Here is a 26,760-nt window from a genome sequence, read left to right on the forward strand (position 1 = left end):
CTCTAGCTTTTCTTAGTGGAAGGGGAGCAGCAGAATAAACCCTGTCTAGAGCAGTCTTAATTTCTGGCTTTACAGTTCCCTGGAGGGGAAAAACCCTGAATTTTTAGATTTAAGTGTTTTTTTCTTTTCATACGTCTTGCGGAATTCCCGCTTCCTTAAAAAATGTTAAGCTCAGGGATATGCTAAAATAGTTTTATTTTCACTTCTAGAATGAGTCTTTTCAGGTTGTAGCACTGCTACATTATGTGTAAACTGGTAGAAATACTCTGTTTCACTCTACAGCTGTAAAGCCAAACCCTTTAGGGGGGATCTGGGAGGAACCATAACAAAAGTAGTCCCTGGAAGCACAACTCTGGGGCCATTGGAAACCAGTGAGACTGAGTGACAGAGTAAACCAAGCGCAATCCATTTAGGAGGCTCCAGCTTAACCCAGGGATCTACCTAGGTCATGGTTAATGGGAGTGGAGCCCCCAACTTCTTTTGTATGGGAGAATCACCATCTGAGTTTCCTCAACTTGTAGAGTTTCCTCTCCCTGTGAAGGATTTCCCTTAAAGTAAGGACTCTAAGCAAGGATTTCAGGATTCTTTCCTCAGTATCTGGCTGGTGAATCTTGCCCATATGCTCAGGGTTTAGCTGATAGCCATATTTGGGGTCAGGAAGGAATTTTCCTCCAGGGCAGATTGGAAGAGGCCCTGGAGGTTTTTCGCCTTCCTCTGTAGCATGGGGCACGGGTCAGTTGCTGGAGGATTCTCTACTCCTTGAAGTCTTTAAACCACGATTTGAGGACTTCAATAGCTCAGACATAGGTGAGAGGTTTATCGCAGGAGTGGGTGGGTGAGATTCTGTGGCCTGCGTTGTGCAGGTCGGACTAGATGATCATAATGGTCCCTTCTGACCTTAGTATCTATGAATCTATGGCACAATATGCAGTAGTCATCTGACCACATTGATTTTTATCTGTGGGGAGAATATAAGCCATGAGTTCTAGGCTTTTAAGGGTGGTGATTAGCTCACAGCTAGCCAGGTCATGATTTTTTTATTTCTTTCCAATAATACATTCTCCCTCTGCCACAGAATAAAATAGCTTTCCATTGGGTGTGCTAAACTGATTACCCACTCATCTGAGTGAAGAAGAATTCTTCTAATAGCCAAGATCTAACTGTGTGATGAAAGGATACATTCAGAGGTCATGCTTCTAATTCTCTTATTACTGATTGCAATAGATAAATATACAATATAATTGCAAATAAAACTACAGAAACATATGATATTAAAATTGATTAACATATGTTCTTGTTCAAAGAAAAGTGTTTACTATATCACTGTGATTGATAATTTTACCTTGGAATTAAGCTCACCCATATGTTTGGCAATTTCCTATATTTAGCTACACACAGTACCAGTTGTGTCTGGTTTCAGATTTGACTCAGATGCCAACCCCTACCTAAATGACCAAGGATGGAGTAAATATTAAATTAGAGAAATTTACAAGTGATAAAACACAGTCTGGCTTGAGTACCTTGAACATTCCACTCTGTTTGAAAATTACTGACATCAAATATATATTTCTGAACCGAAAAACCTGGGTAAGTAAGAAAGCTGATGATACTTAAAAAATCCTCAAACAATATTTGCTAAATAATTTAGCTAATCATACTGAGCACAGATAGCACCCACAGTGAAGTGTGTGGTATAAATGCTGAGTGAGAGATGTATATAATATATACAATGGGTGATCTACAAAGGAAATACTTACTTAGCTAGATATTGCTTTCTAAGGAAGGGAAAATGCTCTAAGGAGCATCACCACCAAAACCCTATGCTGGTCCAGCAGTCACAATAATAATTGCAATGTATACCCTTGCCTTCCTAATAAACGCACCTGTTCTCAGCACTGTCCAGCCCCAGCCCGCCACGTCCTGAGGCCTGACAATAAACCAGTCTGGAAAGGGCTCCAAGACATCTGGTCATTGCATCCACTTATTTTTTTAAATGCTTCTCCCATCTTCTTAGAGCTCTGATTCTCATCTTCCATTGTGTACTGTGGAATGAGGATAATCCATACCAACTTGAAGCTGGTTTAAGCTGTACACCAGTTACACTGCTCCTCTGGGATCATTTCTGCTGCGTTTGGTACCAAGCTGCCTCTGTTCCTGTGGCCACACTCAAATGTACATTGACCTTGTTACCTGCACACTTTAGGGAACCTCACCTTTTCCCAACTTGTAGGTCTCCAGGCGAAAAGCACCTACCCTTACCCAATTCACAGGACTCAGGGCCACTTGTACCCAATTCGTAGGGCTCAGGGTGTAACTAACCTGGTCAATTTAAGTTCCCACACCCTTTCCCAGTACGTAGGGCTCCAGATGTATACTACTTCTGCAGGTGTGCAGGACCTTTTACCAGTGAAAGAGCCTTACACAATAATATACGACATCACCTCTATTTATTAACAATCACCAAAAATGGAATGCACATGCTACACATACAATGCTCCCAATAAGACAGATGAACTTTTCTTGATGGCCAGTCAGGATCGGGTCTATCTGGGGGACTCCAGTTTCTGCACGGTGTTATTGGCAGAGTGTTGAGGTCTGGCAGCTCTGATCTTTGGGGCTGTGTCCCGGAGTTGGTTCCCAAAGAACTTTCTTTTGGACCCCAGTTTATATAGTGAAATTTGAGTCCTTTTAAACTATACCTTAACCAATTGTTATACTAAAATTTTACTAACCAATCCTAACATAGTGTAATAAAATTCTCTAACCAATCCTACCCCACCACCTTAATTTATTTACACCTAGCAAAATTAATTATGTAACAGACAATTAAAGAACCAGACAGAGACCATACAGATAAACAATAGGGAAGTGGGGAGCATAATGACAAAACAAAGAAATGTGGATTTTACACCCACAACTATTGATAAGTGATTTCTTGACCTACAGGATGCTATCAAACTAAGTTTTCTTTAACCATCTTAAGATCTGTTTCTTTATCTGGTGATGGTAGGTGCCATTAGGACGGGGTCTCCTTCTTAACAGCCTAATATTACATTGTTTTAATGTAATTCAGATGGAATGTGAGGATGTGACTTCCTGCTTCTCAGCTAACTCAGCTGCTCTTTTAATCTGGCTGCAGAGAAAGGCCTTAGGCTTTAGGCCTTAGGCCTTACAATATGGCTGCAGACAAAGGCCTTATCCTTACAACCTCACCACCTTTTCCTGCACACAGTGGCAGGCATGTACCAGGGCTCAGGTAGTATGTCATGTGGTCTAATTTGCTGTGCACTTGTGCAGGATCGTTCCAGACAGGATATTGGGATTCTCTTAGCCCTTATTTGGTAGGACATGGGGCAGTTTGTCCCTTTCCTCACTGTTACACACTGCACACCAAGATGAAAGACCAATGGATCTCAAACTATTTTACTGGCAACCCCTTTCACATCACAAGCCTCTGAGTGCAACCCCCCTAATAAATTAAACACACTTTTAAATATATTTAACACCATTATGAATGCTGGAGGCAAGTGGGGTTTGCGATGGAGGTTGACAGCTCGTGACGCCCCAAGTAATGACCTCAAGACCCCCTGAGGGGTCCCGACCCCCAGTTTGAGAACCTCTGTGAAAGACAGTCCTTGCAATTTACCACAGTAAAGTCATGTTGAGATAAAGGAAATGATTCCTTTTTACACATAACTAATGTATTTTATATCCAATTTCTAGACCTTTGTCTGATAGACCTGCAGTACCCAGAGCTATATCGTGCCATCCATATTTAAGCAAAATTTCCCACTGAAATCAATAGTGAGTTCTGTTTAAACATGGATGGCAGGTATGGCCCCTAGAAATCAGTTTCTTTTCCTAATGAGTATCCCAAAAGAGACTTTTAGCCTTGAGCTGCTCCTGGACAGATATTTCAAGCGACCCTAATGAATATCATGCTTTAGGGCAGGGGTGGGCAAACTTTTTGGCCTGAGGGACAAATTGTATGGCAGGCCATGAATGCTCACAAAATAGGGGTAGGGGTAGGGTAAGGGCCGGCTGAGGATACGGGCTCTGGGGTGGGGCCAGAAATGAGGAGTTCAGGGTGCGGGAGGGAGCTCTGGGTTGGGGTGCAGGGGGGGTTAGGGCTCTGGGGTGGGGCTAAGGATGAGGACTTTGGGGTACAGGAGGGGGCTCAAGGCTGGGACCGAGGGGTTTAGAGGGTGGGAGGAGGATCTGGGCATGGGGGTTGGGGTACAGGGGAGGGGTGTGAGGGCTCTGGGGTGGGGTCGGGGATGAGGGGTGCAAGACGATGCTCCGGGCTGGGACCAGTGGATTCGGAGGGCGGGAGGAGGATCAGGGACGGGGCAGGCTGTTGGGGCCTGGGGCGGGTGAGGGCTCTAGCTGGGGAGGAGGGGCTTCAGGTACAAGAGGGGGCTCTGGGCTGGGATCAAGGGGTTCGGCGGGCAGGAGGGGGATCAGGGCTGTGGCAGGGGAGCGGAGGGCCTCAGGAGTGCAGGCTCCGGGGCAACGCTTACAGCAAGCAGCTCCCGGAAGCATGTCCCCTCTCCGGCTGCGAGGCATGGCCAGGTGGCTCTGTGCGCTGCCCCGTCTGCAGGTGCCACCCTTGCAGCTCCCATTGGCCGGGAACCGCAGACAATGGGAGCTGCAGGGTTGGTGCCTGCAGATGGGGCAGCAGAGCAGGGAAAGCCCCTGACCCCACTCCCTGGCTGGAGCACAGGAGCAGGACAAGCCCCAGATCCCGCTCCCCAGCAGGAGCTGAGGGCCGGATTAAATGGCCTGATGGACCGGATGTGGCCCGCGGTCTGCAATTTGCCCACCCCTGCTTTAGGGTGATGGTTTGTAGCTCTTTCTTGATCCACATTTTTTATTTTTACACCCTCCCACTTAACCTGGTATCACTCACTGAGAATCCACAAAGCATACAAGGCTGCATACAGTGCAGATAGATTTGATTGGGCTTCATTATTCCATAGGTAGGTGAGAGAGGGTCTGTCTGTCTGTGGAATCAGCCCACAGGTATACATCATTTCTGCAGTTATGTTCTTTTCTTCTTCTGGCAGAGAAGAGGCCAAGCTGAAGATGCTTTCTCTGCCACTGGAAAGAATCCACTCCAAGATGTCATCCATCTTTGCAAAAAAAAAAAAAAGGAACCATGAAACAAAGGGTAAGGGAAGACAGTAAAAATGACTTGAAAAGGCAAATGAAATGTTTGTTCATAAGGTGGGGACATCAGCTTACTGCCCTAATGGCTACCTTGCTGGTTTGGAGTCTGTAACTGTATGAAATATGCAGGGAGAGGAGGAGAGCAGAAGCAGTTATATTGATCTTCAGAGAGCAGTGGGCCACAGTTTTCAAAAGTGATTAAGGGATTTAAAACTAGGCACTCAAAATCACTAGATGATCTGATTTTCAGAGGGTGAGTGCTCAGCGCTTTCTGAAAATTGGGACCATTTAAGGTGTTTCAGGCTGAGCCGCCAAAATCACTGGTTGCTTTTGAAAATCTATCAGATTTGTAGGGCACCATTCACTAGTATGTTGGTTTTCATGACAAGTATGTGAGAATTCCTTTAGTTAAAGCATGTGAGGTCAGGTGTCATTTCATGCATAACCTTATTATGATTTTTTCCTAGTGATTCCAATCTTTTTCCTTTTGTCAAACATGGGGAAATGCTGCACTCCTTAGAATCACAGAATCATAGAATATCAGGGTTGGAAGGGACCTCAGGAGGTCATCTAGTCCAACCCCCTGCTCAAAGCAGGACTGATCCCCGACTAAATCATCCCAGCCAGGGCTTTGTCAAGCCTGACCTTAAAAACTTCTAGGGAAGGAGATTCCACCACCTCCCTAGGTAACGCATTCCAGTGTTTCACCACCCTCATAGTGAAAAAGTTTTTCCTCATATCCAACCTAAATCTCCCCCACTGCAACTTGAGACCATTACTCCTCCTTCTGTCATCTGCTACCACTGAGAACAGTCCAGAGCCATCCTCTTTGGAACCCCCTTTCAGGTAGTTGAAAGCAGCTATCAAATCCCCCCTCATTCTTCTCTTCTGAAGACTAAACATCCCCAGTTCCCTCAGCCTCTCCTCATAAGGCATGTGTTCCAGTCCCCTAATCATTTTTGTTGCCCTTCGCTGGACTCTTTCCAATTTTTTCACATCCTTCTTGTAGTGTGGGGCCCAAAACTGGACACAGTACTCCAGATGAGGCCTCACCAATGTCGAATAGAGGTGAACAATCACGTCCCTTGATCTGCTGGCAATGCCCCGACATATACATCCCAAAATGCCATTGGCCTTCTTGGCAACAAGGGCACACTGTTGACTCATATCCAGCTTCTTGTCCACTGTAACCCCTAGGTCCTTTTCTGCAGAACTGCTGCCAAGCCACTCGGTCTCTAGTCTGTAGCGGTGCACGGGATTCTTCCCTCTTAAGTGCAGGACTCTGCACTTGTCCTTGTTGAACCTCATCAGATTTCTTTTGGCCCAATCCTCTAATTTGTCTAGGTCCCTCTGTATCCTATCCCTACCCTCCAGCGTATCTACCTCTCCTCCCAGTTTAGTGTCATCTGCAAACTTGTGAGGGTGCAATCCACACCATCCTCCAGATCATTTATGAAGATATCGAACAAAACCGGCCCCAGGACCGACCCTTGGGGCACTCCACTTGATACCAGCTGCCAACTAGACATGGAGCCATTGATCACTACCCGTTGAGCCCGACAGTCTAGCCAGCTTTCTATCCACCTTATAGTCCATTCATCCAGCCCATACTTCTTTAACTTGCTGGCAAGAATACTGTGGGAGACAATGTCAAAAGCTTTGCTAAAGTCAAGGAACAACCCATCCACCGCTATCCCCTCATCCACAGAGCCAGTTATCTCATCATAGAAGGCAATTAGATTAGTCAGGCATGACTTGCCCTTGGTGAATCCATGCTGACTGTTCCTGATCACTTTCCTCTCCTCTAAGTGCTTCAGAATTGATTCCTTGAGGACCTGCTCCATAATTTTTCCAGGGACTGAGGTGAGGCTGACTGGCCTGTAGTTCCCAGGATTCTCCTTCTTCCCTTTTTTAAAGATGGGCACTACATTAGCCTTTTTCCAGTTGTCCGGGACCTACCCCGATTGTCATGAGTTTTCAAAGATAATGGCCAATGGCTCTGCAATCACATCCGCCAACTCCTTTAGCACTCTCGGATGCAACGCATTCATTTCGGTAAGAGGTTTATCTGAAAAAGGACTGGAGGATTTACTTCTTTTAGGTATTTTAGGACATACAAACCTCATCTTTTAATCATTCATGTGGCTTTTTTCTGAACCCTCTCCAATTTATCAACATCCTTGAACTGTAGACACCAGAACTGGACACAGTATTCCAGCAGCTCACAGCAGTGCCGAATACAGATATAAAATAACCTCTCTACTCCTACTCAAGATTCCTTTGTTTATGCATCCCAGGATTTCTTTAGCCCTTTTGGCCACAGCATTGCACTGGGAGTTCATGTTCAGCTGATTATCCACCATGACCCCAAATCTTTTTCAGAGTCACTGCTTCCCGAGGTAGAGTCCCGCACCCTGTAAGTTTGGCCTACTTTCTTGGTTCCTAGATGCATACATTTACATTTAGCCATAAATGCATATAGTTTGCTTGAGTCCAGCTTACCAAGCTCTGTATCAATGACCAGAATAATGGTGAGACTGGAGTGTGTGGAAGCTTGTACAGCCACTGTACTATTTATCTGTCAGTGTATCTACCTGGATCTTTGATATTTCTAAGCCATTTCCTGTTCTGCAAATGAATTAGAAGTTTTAGCCTCCAGAGCTGCTTATCTGATGCCTTTCAGCAGCACTAAATTAATCCCAAAGAACAATAAATAGAAACTAGCTAGCAGTCCGAGTGTGAAAGATGTTATCACAGACAGCATTGATAAACATTTTCTAACCAAGCAAGGGACAGCCAACACTTTTATACTCTGCTGTGTGCTACGCTTGAGCAGACTATGTATTTACTCTTGTTCCTTTAAGTAACAGGCTCACTACAGATGTAGAGGAGCATAAATCCAGAATGTTCTCAGTCCATCACTTTTTACTGCAGATATGTCTGCAACAGAGTAGTGACGGATGTAAGGAACCTAGCAGAAGATACATGGAGACAGATTCCAAAGTGGGTAGATTAAGTCTTTTCCTTATACTTGAAATACTGTGAGACAGGCTACAACTAGCAACAGTCTATAACTTATACTGGGAATATTGAGGGAGGATATTTGAGATCCAGTTACTGCTATTGGAGACCTAATGCAGCACTGAATTAGTCAGCTGGATACACAGATGATCACCGCCTGCTGGCCAGCTGATACTGTTGTAAGATCTAGGGAACAGGAAATGCTGGAGTTCATAGCGCGTCCCAAGCCACTTTGAGTCATGTCAGGGTATAAACCTAGCAAAAGAATGCGGGGGAGGGTGGTGTTTGGAGAGGGGGAAATGGAACCGGGTGTCCTATAACTCTGGTTTGGCTAACATGCCTGGGAAATGCTGCTGGTTCTCATTGGGGGTAGGGAAGAAATCAACTGAAGTATTTTAGTGGAGGTGGAGGGAATGGTTTGGTGGATTCTGACCCATCATGGTCTCTGTCCACATCTTAGTCCATGGCTTCCTGCAAGGATAAACTGGAGATTAAGGGCCTGAGTTTCTAGAGCTCAGTTCCCATTTTCAAAGGCGTCAGCACATTGAGGGCTGAGCTCATGGAAAAATCCAACCAACAGTGTGACACATGGGATCTGCTGGGTCTCCAGCTTTTTTGAAAATCTGGCCCCACAAAATGAACAATGGGGCCTTTTTCTCACTAAAACATTCACCTCCTACAGGTATTCGACCTCCAGCTAAAAAATCCACTCCTAGATATTGATCCACACAAGAGGCAGCTGTTAGGACATAGGTCAAAATGGCTTGGCATGGTTGCTCTGCAGTTTGAGTTGACTATAAGGGAAGCATCTTGAGCTCATATAGCACCTTGGTGAATCTCAGATGTACCATGCCTGCCAAACGTCCTGCTGGGTGCTGTCCTGAGCTGTATCAATCAGCTTTATTGCAGTGTTAACGAGTAAATATTCAAAGATACGAGTGTGGGAGGATCTTACCAGCGCAAGCTGCTTGGCCACCATGTTCTTCTCTAGGCAGGTCACAAGCAGGGTCAGCACTCTAAAGTCCAGATCTGCGAAAATTAAATCACAACCTCAGGGAGAGTCAGAAAAAGAAAAATGCTCGGGGTGGCGTCCTTTAGAGCGGAGCTGTTGAAAGTTCTGGGTGCACTGTAATAATTCGTTACTGTGATTCATGCTTTTAAAAATGCAAAATACCTTCTTTTCTTAATTGTTCAGTGCAGGTGAAAAATGCCAGATTAACAGCCCTTGAGGCTGAGAGTCCTTTGTTGCTCGAGCAGGTAGAGTGCAAATGGCAGCAATATGCAAGATTCTGTGCACATCTCCCCACTGATGTGCCTCAGCCCTGATCTGAAGGGACCACTACTTGATATGAGAGGGGAATTCAGTCTCCAATGTCCATTCACTTCTGGTTATCATTAAATGGTGGTGTTAGTGATGTGCATTCCTGTCCACTAGGAACTGGACTGAGACCCACCGAACACATTTTGCATAGGCCACTAGCCATCGACAGGGGTAATAACTTGTGCTGAATTTGAGTAGTGATTCACTACAGAGATGAAAGTCTCAGACTGACATAGACAGTCCCCTGAGCTGGCCTCTTCCTCTTGTTTCTTTGTTTCCTGTGGAGCCCTAAAGATCTCCACTCTAAACCTACAGACCCCTGAGATACTGTTTTCTGACCACAGCCCTTCCAAACTGGAATACGTTACCTAGGGAGGTGGTAGAATCTCCTTCCTTAGAAGTTTTTTTAAGGTCAGGCTTGACAAAGCCCTGGCTGGGATGATTTAACTGGGGATTGGTCCTGCTTTGAGCAGGGGGTTGGACTAGATGACCTCCTGAGGTCCCTTCCAACCCTGATATTCTATGATTCAATCAAGGATTCACAGCTGTGTCAGTGGGAGAATGCTGCTGCACTTTACTGCAAGCAGTTGATGTCTCACCATGACCAGGTGTCCCAAGGTGGGACTTAGATGCATGGAACTGGTGAAATAAGAAGCAATAGTTTTAGTGAATGGCCGACACAGATTCTGTATGTTCCATGGCAAACCCCAAGAGTTGGAAGGTAAAAAATGTAGAGGAGAAGGGGAAAGCTGCAGAATACCACAGCAGGAGAGAAAAATGGAGGGACGAGAACACATCGGGATCAAGGTGAAGCCAAATCTCAGAGCCATTCTGAAGATGCAGAGGGGACTTGCTAAGGTGCATTCCATCCCTTGAGATTCTCCAAAATAGTGTTTCTCAGCCTTTTCAGGTTGCTGACTGCTTTTTTAAAGTAAAAAGTTTTCATATTCCCCATACATTTACTTTAAAAATAAGAGTAAAAATGTATCAATGATAACAATGCTAAGCCTCTATAATTTATTTAAGTGTGTGTTTTGAGAGGTTTACAAAGAACACTAGATCTGGAAGGACGTGTAGGGAGTAAAGAGGTGGGTTTTTATTGGGGGGGGGTTGCTTTAGATTGTAATAAAGTTTTCCACGCGTCATGACCCCCCTGATAGTCTGTCATGACCCACTGGTTGAGAAACATTGCTGCAAAACTAACCCCACTTCTTTACACAGCCTTTCCAAGACCACTTAATTGCTTACTTTTCTATTCTGATTTCAGTTGCACAAACTTCCCCTAGTTTTTTGCTTCCTTCTCACCAAGAAATTTTCCAAATTCATAACTAGCAGTATGAAAAAATTATACAACTCAGATAGCAAACTGCAGTCTTCCTTGACTCTCCTCTTAGAACTCCACGAATCTCTCTCACTCACAAACTTTAGCACACACACACAAAGCTAAATCCGTTTTGCAGCTGCTCTTCCACAAGTCTCAGATCAAAGATGTGAGGCTCCTCAGTGCTGCCAGAGTGGTGCCTATCCAATTATTTAAGGAACACATTTGGTAGTGGGTCTGTCTGTCATGTATGGGTTTCATGTTTGAAATCAGTGCCTTGGAAGACGCTTAACCTATAAAGACCCAAATCCATTTCTCCAGGAATATGAAGCGGAAAACATCAAATATGGCCTCGCATTTTAAGTTAAGCACTGGAAGAGGTTACCCAGGGAGGTTGTGGAATCCCTGTCACTGGAGGTTTTTAAGAACTGGTTAGATGAACATCTGTCATGGATAGTCTAGGTATACTTAATCCTGCCTCAGCGCAACGAGGTGGGCTAGATTACCTTTTGAGGTCCTTTCCTGCTCAACATTTCTCTGATTCCACGATTTTGCTCTGATGTTCAATATACTGCTGACCCTTCCACTCCCTCATTATGCTGGGTTTGTACTTTCCTGACATGATGCAGTAGTAGTGCAAAGCCAGCTGCTTCCAACCTGTGAAAGCCTAGTTTCCTGGGCTAAGGTGAACACTGCTCACGTAGAGCTTGATACTTCTAGTGAGACTTCATGATAGCCATATAGGCTGGACTTCTTGCAAGATGGATTGGAATATCTTACATGTGCTTCTGAGCATATCCCAGAAACTCAGCGAGATTTGTGTACTACTTGAATATTATAAGTGAGCTGTAGCTCACGAAAGCTCATGCTCAAATAAACTGGTTAGTCTCTAAGGTGCCACAAGTACTCCTTTTCTTTTTACGAATACAGACTAACACGGCTGTTACTCTGAAACTTGAATATTATAGACAGCAGTGGCTGAACAGCAATATCAGTTGCTGAAAGAATCAGTAGAAGAGACATCTCAGGTTGGGTTTTCTCAAGTTCTCAATAGACGATACAGTCCTGATTTTGAGAAAAGACAAGGCCAATAGAAATTCTATATCATACTGAAAAAAATCAACACAGGAAGCTCAGATGAGCAGATGGGTATATGCTTATTTAGATCCAACACATAAAACTACAGAACTCTATGTGGAAAACCTAGTTCTTCATGGATAAGGACAATCGGTCATGCTTTCCCCAAGCCATAAGTTTTTCAAGCAACTTTGGGACTGCCTCTGCATTGACTGAAGTCTCCGTACCTTCTAAAGAAGAGCACAGGAAGTGTATCGGTTGCAATAATGAAGGGGCGTCTTCTCTCTGATCTTCACAGAAAACTCCTAAATCATGAAGCAAATTTTCCACCTGAGGCCAGAGAAATTCATCCAACGAGTCCAGCATTGAGTGCTTAGGTTGACCCCCTGCCAAGAAAAGCTCCAGCTGGTGGTAAAATGAATAAAAGAAGAGGAGGGGGAAAAAGGACGGCTGTCAGTCAAAGTATAGTTCCTTCCCCCAGAAGATTGGCATTGTGTGTGTGTGCGTGCGTGTGTGCAAACATGTATGACATAGATACCTGTCCCCTTAGCACTTTACTGGGACCACCAGACAAATGGGAACAACTCTCAGCCATTAGCCATCAGGAAGGATGCAAAACTGTGACGTAAAGGTGAAAGGCTGCACTCTAAATCCCATTACTAATTTCCTGAACCATCCAGTCCCACAGTGAATGCAATGGTTAAAGTATTTTTGACCCACATTCTCATTTACATTAAGGCCCCTTTATGTTCCTTTAATTTACATCAACTTTAAGGCGTATTTACACTGCCAGAGTGGTGTAAAGGAGTCTTAGTGCAAATGCAAATCAGGCTCTGTGTTTTAAACCCTTCCTTTTGGTAGCGCACAACTGTCTAACAGCCTGGTCTACACTTAAAAATTAGATCAAGTTAGCTATGTTGTTCAGGGCTGTGAAAAATTTTGCTCCCTGAGCACGGTGGTTAGGTTGACCTAACCGCCAGCATAGGTGCACCTAAGAATTTTTCCATTGACCTAGTTACCACCTCTCAGATAGGTGTATTAACTAACCACATTACCAGAAAACCCCCTTCCATCAATATAGGTAGTGTCTATACTATGACACTACAGCAGCTGTAGTGTAGTGATCTAGCCCAGAGGTCCTCCAAGTGTGGGGAGTGCCCCCCTACGGGGATGTGGAGGATCATCCAAGGGGGTGCAACAGGGCCTGGGCCAGCGCCCACGGGGGTGGGGAGGGAGCACCACCCAGCCCCACCCCACACCCAACTTTGTTCCAGTCCCGTCCCTAGCTGCGTCCCCAGCTCCCAACCCCGTCCCTGGTCCCATTCCTAGCCTCAGCGTGGCTCCGCTCCCAGCCCTGTACCAGCCCCCACGGCTCCCTCCTCAGCCTGGGGCCGAGGCTGGGAGCAAGGCTGAGAGTGGAGCTGCACCTGGCTGCAAGCCCAGCTGCTGGCCCCCACCACAGCCCAGCTGCGGCCTTGGTCCTGCTCCTGGCCCCAGACCCACCCCAACTGTGGCCCCAGCCTCGGCCCGATTACCCCCGACCACGTCCCTTCCCCCCAAACCCCCCTGCTCCCAACCTAGGCTCCAGGGGGCGCAGACAGGGGTGAGGGGGGTGTGACCCTCAAAAGTTGGGGACTGCTGATCTAACCCATAGCTCTGTTATATCTGTGGTGGGTTACAGAGTATTGTAGTGGCCAAGCAGTTGGAGTGATGAATGTGTCTCTAATCTCTACTTAAGTGGCACTTGGCATGCATTTATTTCACAAATGCACCAATCAATGTGTTTCTTGGCTTAATGTGAACTTGTCAAATGAAATTTAAAGAGCACATACCACAGTTTTAACATCTGATATAACATCACCATCCTGCAGAAAGCTCTTAAAGGTTCCCAGCAGTTTGATCCTGAAATCCTGACTCAGAGACATCAGCTGTGCACATTCTTCTTTGATGGTGCCCTTCACTTCCTGAAATGCTGGTGGTGGGTAAAAAGCAACATGCATCAGTACTCAGCCAACCTACCCACCTAACGTGTCATTAAGCTACTCTACCAAGTCTCAGAGTAACAGCCGTGTTAGTCTGTATTCGCAAAAAGAAAAGGAGTACTTGTGGCACCTTAGAGACTAACCAATTTATTCTCTAAGGTGCCACAAGTACTCCTTTTCTTTCTACCAAGTCTGACAATGGTGTGATGCATACATCAGTGTGGTCTAGTGCTAAAGCAAGAGAGGGGAGTCAAGCAATGATGTTTTCATTGCAATGATGCTAACCTATTTGGAAAAAAAATTTAAACTAAAATCAAAACACAGTAAAATAAAAATAACAGAGCTAATACTAGACAGCCAAATACTGAGCAGTGTACTGAGCACCTGTGACTCTGGAGACAGAACTCCTGGGTTCCATTCCCAGCTCTGTTATGGGTTCATTTTGTGAACTTGGGCTAGTCACTTCAGTTCCTCCATCTGTAAAATGGGATTGCCGATATCCTCCTCATAAGGATGTTTTGTTGACTAATTGTTGTATGTTAATCACTTTGTGGGGTGCTAGATACATGAAAAGTATTATTACTTCTGCAGAGCCCCTTTTCAAGCCCTCTGAGATCAGAAAAACAGAAGCAAAATATGGAGAAAGGAATTAACAGCATGCTGCTTGCCTGTTAGTGAAGGCTCTGACTTATCCTTGAAGCCTGAAATGAGAAAAACACCAGTTTTATCATTGTACTACAATTAAATTGAAACAGAAGCTTAACAATAATGTGTCCTTCTCTGGGGCCCTTTCTCAAGACTGTCAGAGAACTTTACAAGCAACCATTAACTGAGCTTCACAACCCCCTAGGAGCTAGAAATGGTAATGGGGGAGTGTAGTTATACCCATTTTACACCGGAGTTTACTAAAATCCAGAGAGGTTAAGTGGCTCAGGGCCATCCATCAACTCAGTGGCAGAGCCAGGAACAGAGCCCCGGAGTTCCTGACTCCCCTTCCTTTTCACTAACCACTAGACCTGCCTTCTAATGACAGTCCAGATATGTGCCAGGTAGTTTTATCCTCCAGCTGTATTTTATGGGGTCTTCACTCATAGCAAATCTACCAGCTGATCATTTACCTGCATCCATTGGTGCTGTCATAGGAGAGTCCCTCTTAAGAACCCAAGTCCAGCTGTCATTCTTTCAAACACAGTGATTGAATTTGGAGTGTCTTTCTATTATCCCTCTAGGTTTCCACTCCAAATAATTTCCCTTTCTTTCTGTCCCAGAAACATTTTTTGGAGTGACTCATGGCTGGTAAAGCAGCCTAAATTAATTTCTGGCTCAACAAAATACCCATGCCGACTCATTTTGACTTCAGCCATTATGAGACATGCCTGAGATGCATTGCAGAGAACCAGCTAGTTGAAAGATGCTGAGAAGGAGAGGAAGGGAATATAAATTATATGAAAAAAGAGCGCTAAGAAAGATAGAAGTTACATGTAGCTAGAGTACAACAATAAAATAAATTGCTTACCATCAGAAACAAATAAAAATTTCCTGTTTTGTGCCAATGAGCATTTACCTGGAGAAGAAAATAGAAATTATTATTAATGATATTTTGACCTTCTCATGCTACGATCTCAAAGCGCTTTCCAATCACTCACGAATTAGGCCCTCAGCGTATGTGTAATCCTTGTACATTTTTATATCCTTGTGACGTTGCACTCCATAATGCTTTATGGAAATATGCTTATGAGTGTAAATATGATGTAAATGGAATATGCTTTATGCAAAAGGTCTCTTGTAAGGTATCTATGCATCCGATGAAGTGAGCTGTAGCTCACGAAAGCTCATGCTCAAATAAACTGGTTAGTCTCTAAGGTGCCACAAGTACTCCTTTTCTTTTTACGAATACAGACTAACACGGCTGTTACTCTGAAACATTACAAAGGTTATAATCTACTGAATATATTTATCCTATTTGTATGAATGTATCATTCTTGTATCTGAAACTAGAAATATGAAGTATAACTCTGAGGTCCTATTGTAATGATGCAAAGTGTGGGCCATTAATGGTGGTTTAGAATCTTGATGGCTCCCATTGACTATGACAATTGACTGTAAATGGCTCTGTTTACCTGCAAGCCTGCCTGTAATATGTGTGTGCCAGCCAATGGGTAATGAAAAATGAGGTCTTACAATGTCATGTGACCATGTCACCTGATACTGGAATTCATCTTAAACCCTGGTGCTTTTCCATTTAGAAGGAGGGGTGGGGACCCAGAGAGACAAAGGATTCCCGCCTTGTGCCAAAGCTATAAAAGGGGGTGGAGCAGGACAAAGCAGGTCCCAGTCATGAGAAAGCCCCTGCTTTTCACCTAAGATGCTGGCTGGAACTAACAAGGACTGTGTCAGGGGAAAGGATTGGGCCCAGACTAGGAAGGAATCTAGTCTGTGATAAAGCTTATTGGAAATCTCTGAGGGTAAAATTTACCTGTAATCAGTTTCTTAATGTATTAGGCTTAGACTTGCGTGTTTTGTTTTATTTCGCTTGGTAACTTACTTTGTTCTGTCTGTTATTACTTGGAACCACTTAAATCCTACTTTTTATACTTAATAAAATCACTTTTGTTTATTGATTAAACCCAGAGTAAGTGATTAATACCTGGGGGAGCAAACAGCTGTGCATCTCTCTCTATAAGTGTTATAGAGGGGGGACAATTTATGAGTTTACCCTGTATAAGCTTTATACAGAGTAAAATGGATTTATTTGGGGTTTGGATCCCATTGGGAACTGGGTGTCTGGGTACTGGAGATAAGTGATCTGCTGAGCAGTTTTTGGTTAAAGCCTGCAGCTTTGGGGGCATGGACCAGACCTGGGTCTGTGTTGCAGCAGGCTAGCGTGTCTGGCTCAACAAGGCAGGGTTCTGGCGTCCCAAGCTGGCAGGAAAAATGGGCTGAGAGGTAAATTCAGCACGTCAGGTGACCGTCACAAAGGGGTCTCTGTGACCGAACCCATCACAATCCTCATGTCAACAGATCAGGAAACTGAGGAACAGAGAGGGTAAGTGACTTGTCCAAGGTCACAGTAAATCAGTGGAATACAAGCCAGGAGTCCTTGTAATGGTATCATCAGAAGTCAGTGGACATTTGACCCCCTACCAAATGAAAGTGGTATAAACTTGTGTAACCCTGACCCATGTTATGTAATCGGGGCCAGGAAACAGAGATCAATCCCTTTCCAGCGCTTCTGAGAATCATACTTTTAGTCCAGGTGGGAAATTCAGCCCCCAACTCTAGCCACAAGATTCAACTGCCATGTTTCACCTCATATTGTTGTGAGGAAAGATAAAATGCGCTGTGGTTTGGCCTGCAGAAAGCAAGACGAATATAACTGCATTAAAGTGGGACCCAGTACCCCACGCCACATGTGACTTAATGGTTTCAACACTTAGCTTAGATCACTTACAAAGATTTCCTTCCTTCGGGATATTCAGGGGCTGTACGACATATGCCAGCACTGTGCCCTGAGGAATTGTCATAGTCTTCTTTTTAATGCTCTTTCCTCGCCCCTGTGGAGTCAAACACAGCCACATGTCTCCGGTGAGATTCCTAAGGCAGGTCAATAAATCCTCACTTGGGTATGTTATAAATGAAGGGGCGGGGAGTAGCTCCCTTTGATGGACACCCAACCAGCCAGTTAGCTGTAAAATCCCTCTTGGTAGCTGTTCTCTACTTGCTTTACCTGTAAAGGGTTAAAAAATCCCCCAGGTTAAAAAAAAAAAAGTGCCAGTGGGAAGGTAGAACTTTTTAAAATTGGGAAAGAAACTTGCCCATTGTCTGTTGTTCTCTGGAGAAGGAGACATCTGTAGGACCCCAACGACTCTGTAGCTGGAAGCAAGCCCAACATGAGTGAAGGGGGTGTGTGGATTTTGCTGGCCAGTGAAGGGCTGTCAATAGCTGGTAGCTGTGAGCCCACAACTGGATCAGGGTCACCTTCCCTTTTGCGGGAAACAGGAGTGTCTGCCCCAGAGGGGAACCCAAAGAGGAATTTTAGGTATACTGCCTCTGCTATGGACAGTGTCCAAGTCTCTGGCAGTAAGTTCAGGAGGATGGGGTGATGTTGCTCTCCATATGATTTTATGAAAATATGCTAATGAGTGTGAATATAATATATCATAGAATATCAGGGTTGGAAGGGACCTCAGGATGTCATCTAGTCCAACCCCCTGCTCAAAGCAGGACCAATCCCCATTTTTTGCACCAGATCCCTAAATGGCCCCCTCAAGGATTGAACTCACAACACTGGGTTTAGCAGGCCAATGCTCAAACCACTGAGCTATTCCTCCCCCCCCCAGTGTAACTGGAATATGCTTCATGCAAAAGGTCTCTTGTGAGGTATCATTACAAAGTTTATGATCTACCGAGTGTGTTCATCCTATTTGTATGAATGTCTCATTCTTCTATCTGAAACTAGGAATATAAAGCATAACTCTGCATATTGTAATTATGCAAAATGTGGGCAATTAATGGTGGTTTAGAATCTTAATGGCTCCCATCGACTAGGACAATTGACTGTAGATGGCTCTGTTTAGTTGCAAGCCTTCCCATGAGTCAGGCCAGGAAGAATGAAGGCTTGGTGTCTCACGGGACATGTGACCATGTCACCTAGTACTGGAATCCATCTTAAACCTGGTGCTTTTCTGTTTAGAAGGAGGGGTGGGGGGACCAAAGAAACAAAAGATTCCTGCCTTGTGCCAAAGCTATAAAAGGGGGTGGAAGAGAACAAAGGAGGTTCCAGTCATGAGAAATCCCCTATTTACCATCTGGGCTGGAGCTAACAAGAACCGTACCGGGGGAAGGATTGGGCCTAGACTAGGAAGGAGTCTAGTCTGTGAAAGAAGCTTATTGGAACATCTCTGGGGGTGAGATTTTACCTGTAAACAGTTTCTTAATGTATTACGCTTAGACTTGCTTGTTTTGTTTTATTTTGCTTGGTAACTTACTTTGTTCTGTCTGTTATTACTTGGAACCACTTAAATCCTACTTTTATACTTAATAAACTCACTTTTGTTTTAAAATATAATTTAAACATGCCCTGTCCAATAATTTTTTCTAGGTATGAAAGATGAATTTTTATACCTGGTTCAAGCCTCACGCAGCATTCCTGCTTATAGCATTGCTGTTCCATCTCTCCTTCTCCAGAGAACAACAGACAAAGGGAAAGTTTCTTTCCCAATTTTAAAAAGTTCTACCTTCCCATTGGCTCTTTTGGTCAGGTGCCCACTTTTTTTTTTTTTTTTTTTTTTTTTTTTTAATCTGGGGGACTTTTTAACCCTTTACAGGTAAAGCAAGTAGAGAATAGCTACCAAGCAGGATTTTACAGCTAACTGGCTGGCTGGGTGTCCATCAAAGGGAGCTACTCCCCCTGCCACTTCATTTATCACAGGGTACTTGACAAGCATTGATTCTTGGCAGAGTCTATGGGGGGAAGAGGGCAGTTCTCCAGCTCCTTTATCTGAAACAGGCTTTTGCTTATTTATGGCTTTTAGACACGGTTGCTTTGGACCAAGTTTGTCAGGAGAAAGGAACAAGCCACAGGAAATAGCCTCCTGTTATGTGCCTGATTTCAGCAGAGCAAAATGCCATGTAAACCTAGTCTCCTCTCCCCGCCTCCCCTCCCTCTCTCAAAATCTGTGTGTGACTTTAGTATTAGTGAAAGTATGGCCCGTGGATAGCTCAAGAGCCTTGGACATGATGGGCACTAGCAGCATCCCAGGCTGTGCTTCTACAATGCCCCCTGCTGGTGTGCCTCAAACCTCACCTATTGAGACCATCCCTTGGAATGAGAGGAGTTCTTATCCAAGCCATGGGCTTATCTTTGGAGACTGCCTGTAAGTGGGCCAGTTAGAGCCAATTGTGTTGTTGGTTTTGCCAATACCTGTCCACTGAGAACTGGAATGAGAAGTCTGCCTTCCTTTCCCCCACCATCATGTCTTTTCCCACTCCCTGAGGCTTGGTGTGGATGTTGCTGCATTCATATCTACTGCACAGCACTGGATCTGTGACCTTCAGAGACCTTTAATTGGTCAGAGGAGACATGAGGTGCCTGGCAGCGCTCCCAGACTGAGCAGCAATATATCAGGATGGGAAATTGAATCAGAATCTCATGCATGGTGGCCACACGGAGCACTGCCACCAGCGGCCGCGAGTACCAATGTTGTACTGACACCCACCCGTGAAGTTCTTCTACTGCTGTGTCACTTTTGTGCAATATGTGCTACAGCGTGTGGGGTGCGGATGACACCAGCTGCCACTTTCTCCATGCTGCTAGTGAGCAACTAATGGAAGAGGCTGTTCCTGGAAACGAACACCTCTGGCGGGCACACAGAATTAGAAGGAAGATCATTTATTTTTACTGTTGATTTCATTTGTTTATTTCACTAATTCAGTCCTCCAGGTGCCTTACTAGGTGATCCCAGGATCATGCTCTTTGCCAGCTGGTAGTTACACAGATGTTAATACAATGGCTCCAACCACAGCTGAGTCAGAGATCTGATTGAAATGACAGTACAAATGCACAAACCTGTATTTCACCTATTTCCCCTGCTGTGATCACGACTTTGCCTCCTCCCTGGCTCATCTTCTGAATGTGCAATGGTTCCTTTAACTCAAAAGCCTCAGTCACGACATACAGCTGCGTCCCAGGGGAGCCTGAGAACTCCTTTATGAACTTGTGTGACGTGTCAATTTTCCTGCAGAGGACACAGAGTAACAAAGAGAACATCATCTGCTGTTACTACAAAGGGTCTCAGCCCTTATGCTTCAGGGCATCTGCCAAATACTAACTGCATCTGGTTAGGAAAAAAACAATTATGAGCAAGTTGTTCCTAGTATAACAGGAGGAAATCTTTACACCTTCTTCTGATTAATGCTCTGTTTTAGAAACATACATGGGCCTAGGCACTCAGACACTATGGTGATGAACAGTTATGAATGTATTTACCCTGATAAAACCCCTGTGAGGCAGGGAAGTGCTATTATCCCCATTTTACAGATGGGGAACTGAAGCACAGAGAGGCTAAATGAGTTGACCAAGGTCACACAGGTTGCTTGTGGTAAAGCAGTAAATTGAGTCTAAGCCTCTGCAATTCTATTGCACAGTTTAACCACAAGGCCTTCCTTCCTACCTACACAGCCCTGCAGGACTCCGCAGGGCCACAGGGACTGGGAGTGCTGTGCTCCATCCTTGTTGGAGAGGAAATGTCATAAGTCACTCCACAGAGAACACTCTGGCCAGCGGAGGAATTTGTTTCATTTGCCAGAGGGTTGCTGAGCTCCAGACAGAGGTTTACCTTCCTCAGCTAGCAAGATGGCTTCTGTGGTGCAGGGTATCCAGGGGCTAGGAATGGGATTAAATGCTGTGCACTGTTGTATTCATGTTGGGCTATATGGGCCCAAAAGGTTAAAGGTGTTAACATGACCTAATCACTGTCCAACATTAAACAGTTTTAAACCAGGTTTGGTAATAGAGACTTCCGCATGCGTATTACCATGGCAAACGCAATATTAACATTTTAGAAACTTTTATTAAAGATACAGAAAAAAGGAAAAATAGGTAAAGCATTTGAAATGTAAAGTATTAAGAAAGGCTTTCATTTCAACAACATCCCTTATTCCCTTTATCTGGAGAGAATTTTTAGAAGGAAATCCCTCCTAACTTTCAGTCTTTTAGATGGTATTCAAGAGGATAATAACGGTCTTGTTTGAGGGGAAAAGAGAAGAAGAGTTGAAATGGGCTGGTGGTGTTGTTGGTGCTGTTGTCAAAGTCCGATCAGGTTTCCTAAAAGACAAAAGACAGGAGAGAAAACAGCAAAGATAGAAAATGCCACTTCTGTCTCTGGTATTGACTTTTATTTGCACTCTTCCTGCTGGAGAAACAGGTGTGGAACATGGTTTTATTAGCCACTCGAGACCTGGCAAACTTATAACTGCCTTGCGCTGTTTGGGGCATTGCTTTTAACTGCCTCTTTGGTCGCAGGCTTATAGCAGGGTTGCAGAATATGCAGTGTGGGCAGGCTTAGCCAGGCTCTTATTAGACAGAAGAAAAAAAAAAAAAAGAGAGAGAGAGACTGGGGATGCATCACTTGGAAATAACAGAGGAGGAGAAGGACCTCGGCGTATTGGTTGATCACAGGATGACTATGAGCCGCCAATGTGATATGGCCGTGAAAAAAGCTAATGCGGTCTTGGGATGCATCAGGTGAGGTATTTCCAGTAGAGATAAGGAGGTGTTATCACCATTATACAAGGCACTGGTAAGACCTCATCTGGAATAGTGTGTGCAGTTCTGGTCTCCCATGTTTAAGAAGGATGAATTCAAACTGGAACAGGTACAGAGAAGGGCTACTAGGATGATCCGAGGAATGGAAAACCTGTCTTATGAAAGGAGGCTCAAAGAGCTTGGCTTGTTTAGCCTAACCAAAAGAAGGCTGAGAGGAGATATGATGACTATCTATAAATATATCAGAGGGATAAATACCACAGAGGGAGAAGAATTATTTATGTTCAGTACCAATGTGGACACAAGAACAAATGGATATAAACTGGCCATCAGGAAGTTTAGACTTGAAATTAGACAAAGGTTTCTAACCATCAGAGGAGTGAAGTTCTGGAACAGCCTTCCAAGGGAAGCAGTGGGGGCAAAAGACATATCTGGCTTCAAGACTAAGCTTGATAAGTTTATGGAGGAGATGATATGATGGCATAGCCTAATTTTGGCAATTAATTGATCTTCAACTATTAGCGGTAGATATGCCCAATGGCCTGTAATAGGATGTTAGATGGGGTGGGATCTGAGTTACTGCAGAGAATTCTTTCCCGGGTGACTGGCTGGTGAGTCTTGACCACATGCTCAGGGTTTAGTTGACTGCCATATTTGGGGTCGGGAAGGAATTTTCCTCCAGGGCAGATTGGCAGAGGCCATGGGGTTTTTTTTGCCTTCCTCTGCAGTGTGGGGCACGGGTCACTTGCTGGAGGATTCTCTGCACCTTGAAGTCTTTAAACCATGATTTGAGGACTTCAATAGCTCAGACATAAGTTAGGGGTTTGTTACAGGAGTTGGTGGGTGAGATTCTGTGGCCTGCGTTGTGCAGGAGGTCAGACTAGATGATAATAATAATGGTCCCTTCTGACCTTAAAATCTATGATTCTAAGAAAAGAAATAAGATGAGGAAGGAAAAGAACACCGGGGTCCGGGGAGAGAGGATAACCAAGTCTCACATCCCAGGTGGTGTTAGGATTTATCATCTGGGTCCCTCTCTTTGACCCAGTCTGGTTGGGACATCTCTTGAGATTAGGACAATAAAGTCCCAAAGATGTAACAGTGGCTCCTGGGTTCCCAGGAGATGGTGGAGGTGACAGCCATAATGGTAAATCTCACTTCTTCTGGTCCACTCATCTCCCAGACAGCAGTTGTGAAACACCTTTCGATTTTTCTCCGAAGTCTTTTAAGGACCCCAAAATGGAAGTGGTGGGTGGAATAGCCCCTCCCCTCATTATTTCATCCATAATTAGGCCTAGTTTTTGACACACCAATTTTGGTTTATTGATTTCTAGTCTCATACTTCCCTTGTTTACCAGATTTAATATTTGCATATTCCTTGAATTATATTAGTAGGCCATTTTGTTTGTAATAATTCAGTCTGTCTCCCTTTTGTACCTTTTCCCCATCAACATTTGTTGCAACAGGTCATTGTGTCATTTTATAAACTTTCACTCACTTTTTACTGTTGAGCTCACAATTAGTCAGTTTGCAAGCCCAGTTATTGCAACAGTGCCTGGCTGTGGGAAGTAGATCTCAAGGCTGCAAAGGCAAGTCACTCCCAAAAGAGGTAAAATAAAAATCCATACTCACCACTGCCCTTTTTTACTGACGTAGGCTTTTCTCACGGATATCGGAGAGACTGAGAATAAACTCTTCCCTGAACAAGCAAAGTCCACCTCGGTGGGCTGTAACTTAAGGCTGAGCTTTCCTCCTGCTTTCTGGTCTGTGGTCTCGGAGTATCGTAACAGATCAACATATTTCACCTCTTGGGAAACAAACTTAATCAGGTTTCGTTTATTAAAGAAACAAGTACAAATAAGAGTTTCTGCAAGGTTTACCTCATACTCTCACCAGTGGCTTCCCACGAACCCTCAGTATACCCAACAAAACCACTGCTTTCTTAGATGGCTGGAAACTAGTCTCTCCCAAGGAAGTTGGAGTCGACCCAGTGTACGCTGCAGGTGAGCACCAAAATCCAGGCAGGAATTTGTGAGTGACCTGTGAGGTCTAGTGGTCAGTCAAAACATAAGACTGGAGAGCTTAGATCTCCTGAGTTCTAATCCAGGCTCTGAGACTGACCTGCCCTGTGATCTTGTGCTTGTTTCCTTGTGGCTTAGTTTACCCATCAGAGGAAACAATGTAAAAAGTACTTACCTAGTGTACCTCCCAGGAGGGTTGTGAGGGCTTAATGAACTACTGTTTGTAAAGCACTTGGGACCCTTGAATGGAAGAGGCTATAGAGGGGCACAGTTATTAGTCGACCCTTTCCCAAAATACCTGGTGATCACTTTAAGTCTGAATTCAAGTCATACCTGCATCCATAGTTGTTCCTTCTTTGAATATATCTGTAAGTTTGTAGGGGGTGATGAGATATTTTGGGGGTTGTAAAGGCAGCCAGGGCTGCTTCTTCCTGACCAGACAGAAGGGTCTGTAACTATCGGCACTAGCCAAGCTGGATATAGGAATGAGTCTCCCGTCAGAGTCCAGCTCTTTTGTGAGCTGCTTGGCCGCTCTAGCAAACATTTCCAGTCACTTGTAGCCAAATCTGGTTAAAGATGGTATCTGATGGGTTAACAATGGACCATCTGTTGAAGGCAGATTGGAATACATGAAGTTAACGTAATAATCCTGCTCATCTCTTTTCATCTGTAGATTGCAAAGCACTTTACAAAGGAGGCTATTATTAGTTATTGTCTGTATTATGGCAGGACCTAAAGGCATCAGCTGTGATCAAGACTCCATTGTGCTAGGCACTGTACATACTTATAGTAAGAGACAGTCCCTGCCCAAGGAGTTTACATTCTAAAGAGATAATATAATCAATACATTACCTCACTCACAAGAGTGTTCTTAAGGTTATTTAATGTCTACATAGTGGTTTGTAATCTTTGGCTGACAGGCTCAATATAAATGTGATGTATTATTATGATCATTGTTATTGCTTACATTCCATACGAAGAGCTTCTGAAATCATAGAAGATTAGGGTTGGAAGAGACCTCAGGAGGTCATCTAGTCCAACCTCCTACTCGAAGCAGGACCAACACCACTAAATCATCCCAGCCAGGGCTTTGTCAAGTCGGGCCTTAAAACCCTCTAAGGATGGCGATTCCACCACCTCCCTAGGTAACCCATTCCAGTGCTTCACCACCCTCCTAGTGAAATAGTTTTTCCTAATATCCAACCTAGACCTCCCCCACTGCAACTTGAGACCATTGCTCCTTGTTCTGTCATCTGCTACCACTGAGAACAGCTGAGTTCCATCCTCTTTGAAACCCCCCTTCAGGTAGTTGCTTAACTCCAGGAACTGCAGCCTTAAAAAAACCCACCGAATACAATGAGAGTTGTTAACACTGCTGTTTGAAGAGCAACACATGACACATAATTTCCTTTGGAAATTTGGGTTCAGGCTGGACTAGCTATGCAAGTAATGTCTATCGTGGTCTTGTCTGAGTCCATAGTTGATTTTCTTTTTTGTCCACCTCCTGCAAACTAACTATTTCCTGGAAAATGTAGCATGTTTGGCAGTACCTGCTTGGGAGAAGCCTGGGAATGGAATAGGTTGGAATAAGCAGGTGGTGCTGCAGATCAGGACCAAGGCACACTGATACAGGAGCAGGGCCCAGAGCTGGAATAGCAAGGGGCTGCAGGTCAGGATTAAGATGCATTGGTAGGGCTGTATGTAGGGGGCCCAGGACTGGAATAGCAAGGAACAGGTGGGTCAGGAAGGACTGAGGCGCACCAGCACAGATCTGTGCAGAGAGCCCAGGGCTGCAATAGCAGGGTGAAGTGTGGGAAGGAGTCAGGACTGAGATGCATTGGCAGAGGTGGATGAGAGTCCCAGGACTGAAAGAACAGATATTGAAAAGGAGATTTCTGTCAGCATGTTTAAAAAAAACGGACATACCTGGACTCTCATGCCTCACTTGTCCTGTGTGCGGAGAAAGTTCCCAGTCGTTTTAACTGTGAGGAGAGGAGACGTAGGATGGCACCAGACTGTACAATACGTTCCTACCAGCGAACTTCTGCCACTGAACTTGAAATCACCAAGCAGTGACTTGCTTTAAGTTCTAGGCTATGCTTGCCCACAAAGGGAAGTAGTTCACTGGCACTGGATTGCTTCACTTGTTATTTTCTTCACATGACTGTAGCCTTTTATTTTTGTTTAAAGTGAATTTTGTAATGTGGTATTGCACCCCTGTGGGCTCAGCTCTGGTCACTATAGTTTCAAGCTTAACAGAGTGAAAATCACCTCTGCTACTTGCTTTAGATTTAGAGTCTGTAAGAACACATAAAGAGCAAAGGTGGTGACCACACATACATTCATAAGTACAAGGTATCTATTTTACAAGTTTTATTAAAATTACAATTAAAGTTACGATTACCCAAGGATATAGAAATTCTATACAAACCTATGCACAAGTTGCAAAATAGTTATACTCACATCCTTAACAATAGTGTTAGGGTCTGATGAGTCTCTCATGGATTGATCATCAGTAGAGGGATGGTTGCTGCTGGAGTGTCCCATAGGGAGCTCAATTTTCCCGCTCTGGGCACCCCCTT

At 44.5% G+C, this 26,760-nt stretch overlaps 1 protein-coding gene across 2 annotated transcripts; it reads right to left on the reverse strand.

The window, feature by feature from the left end:
• Positions 1–2,430: 2,430 nt before the first annotated feature.
• Positions 2,431–26,300, reverse strand: LOC102947599 (gasdermin-A2). 2 transcript variants are annotated; one of them, XM_027824432.3, is made up of 11 exons: positions 26,105–26,299; positions 24,512–24,784; positions 23,790–23,964; positions 20,460–20,628; positions 17,343–17,445; positions 15,408–15,455; positions 14,560–14,592; positions 13,742–13,881; positions 12,137–12,314; positions 9,146–9,219; positions 2,431–5,132 (listed from the first exon to the last, which is right to left on the reverse strand). In XM_027824432.3, exons 2-11 carry the CDS (start codon positions 24,720–24,722, stop codon positions 4,902–4,904), a joined length of 1,362 nt encoding a protein of 453 aa, XP_027680233.2. In that variant the 5' UTR covers positions 24,723–24,784; positions 26,105–26,299; the 3' UTR covers positions 2,431–4,901. The 2 variants fall into 2 exon arrangements, with proteins under 2 accessions (XP_027680233.2, XP_037743043.1); XM_037887115.2 differs by lacking the exon at positions 2,431–5,132 and adding an exon at positions 7,186–7,248 and having other exon boundaries at positions 26,105–26,300.
• Between the last annotated feature and the right edge of the window lie 460 nt (positions 26,301–26,760).

The sequence above is a fragment of the Chelonia mydas genome, chromosome 27 (genome assembly GCF_015237465.2).
Source record: "Chelonia mydas isolate rCheMyd1 chromosome 27, rCheMyd1.pri.v2, whole genome shotgun sequence".
Lineage (NCBI taxonomy): Eukaryota > Metazoa > Chordata > Testudines > Cheloniidae > Chelonia > Chelonia mydas.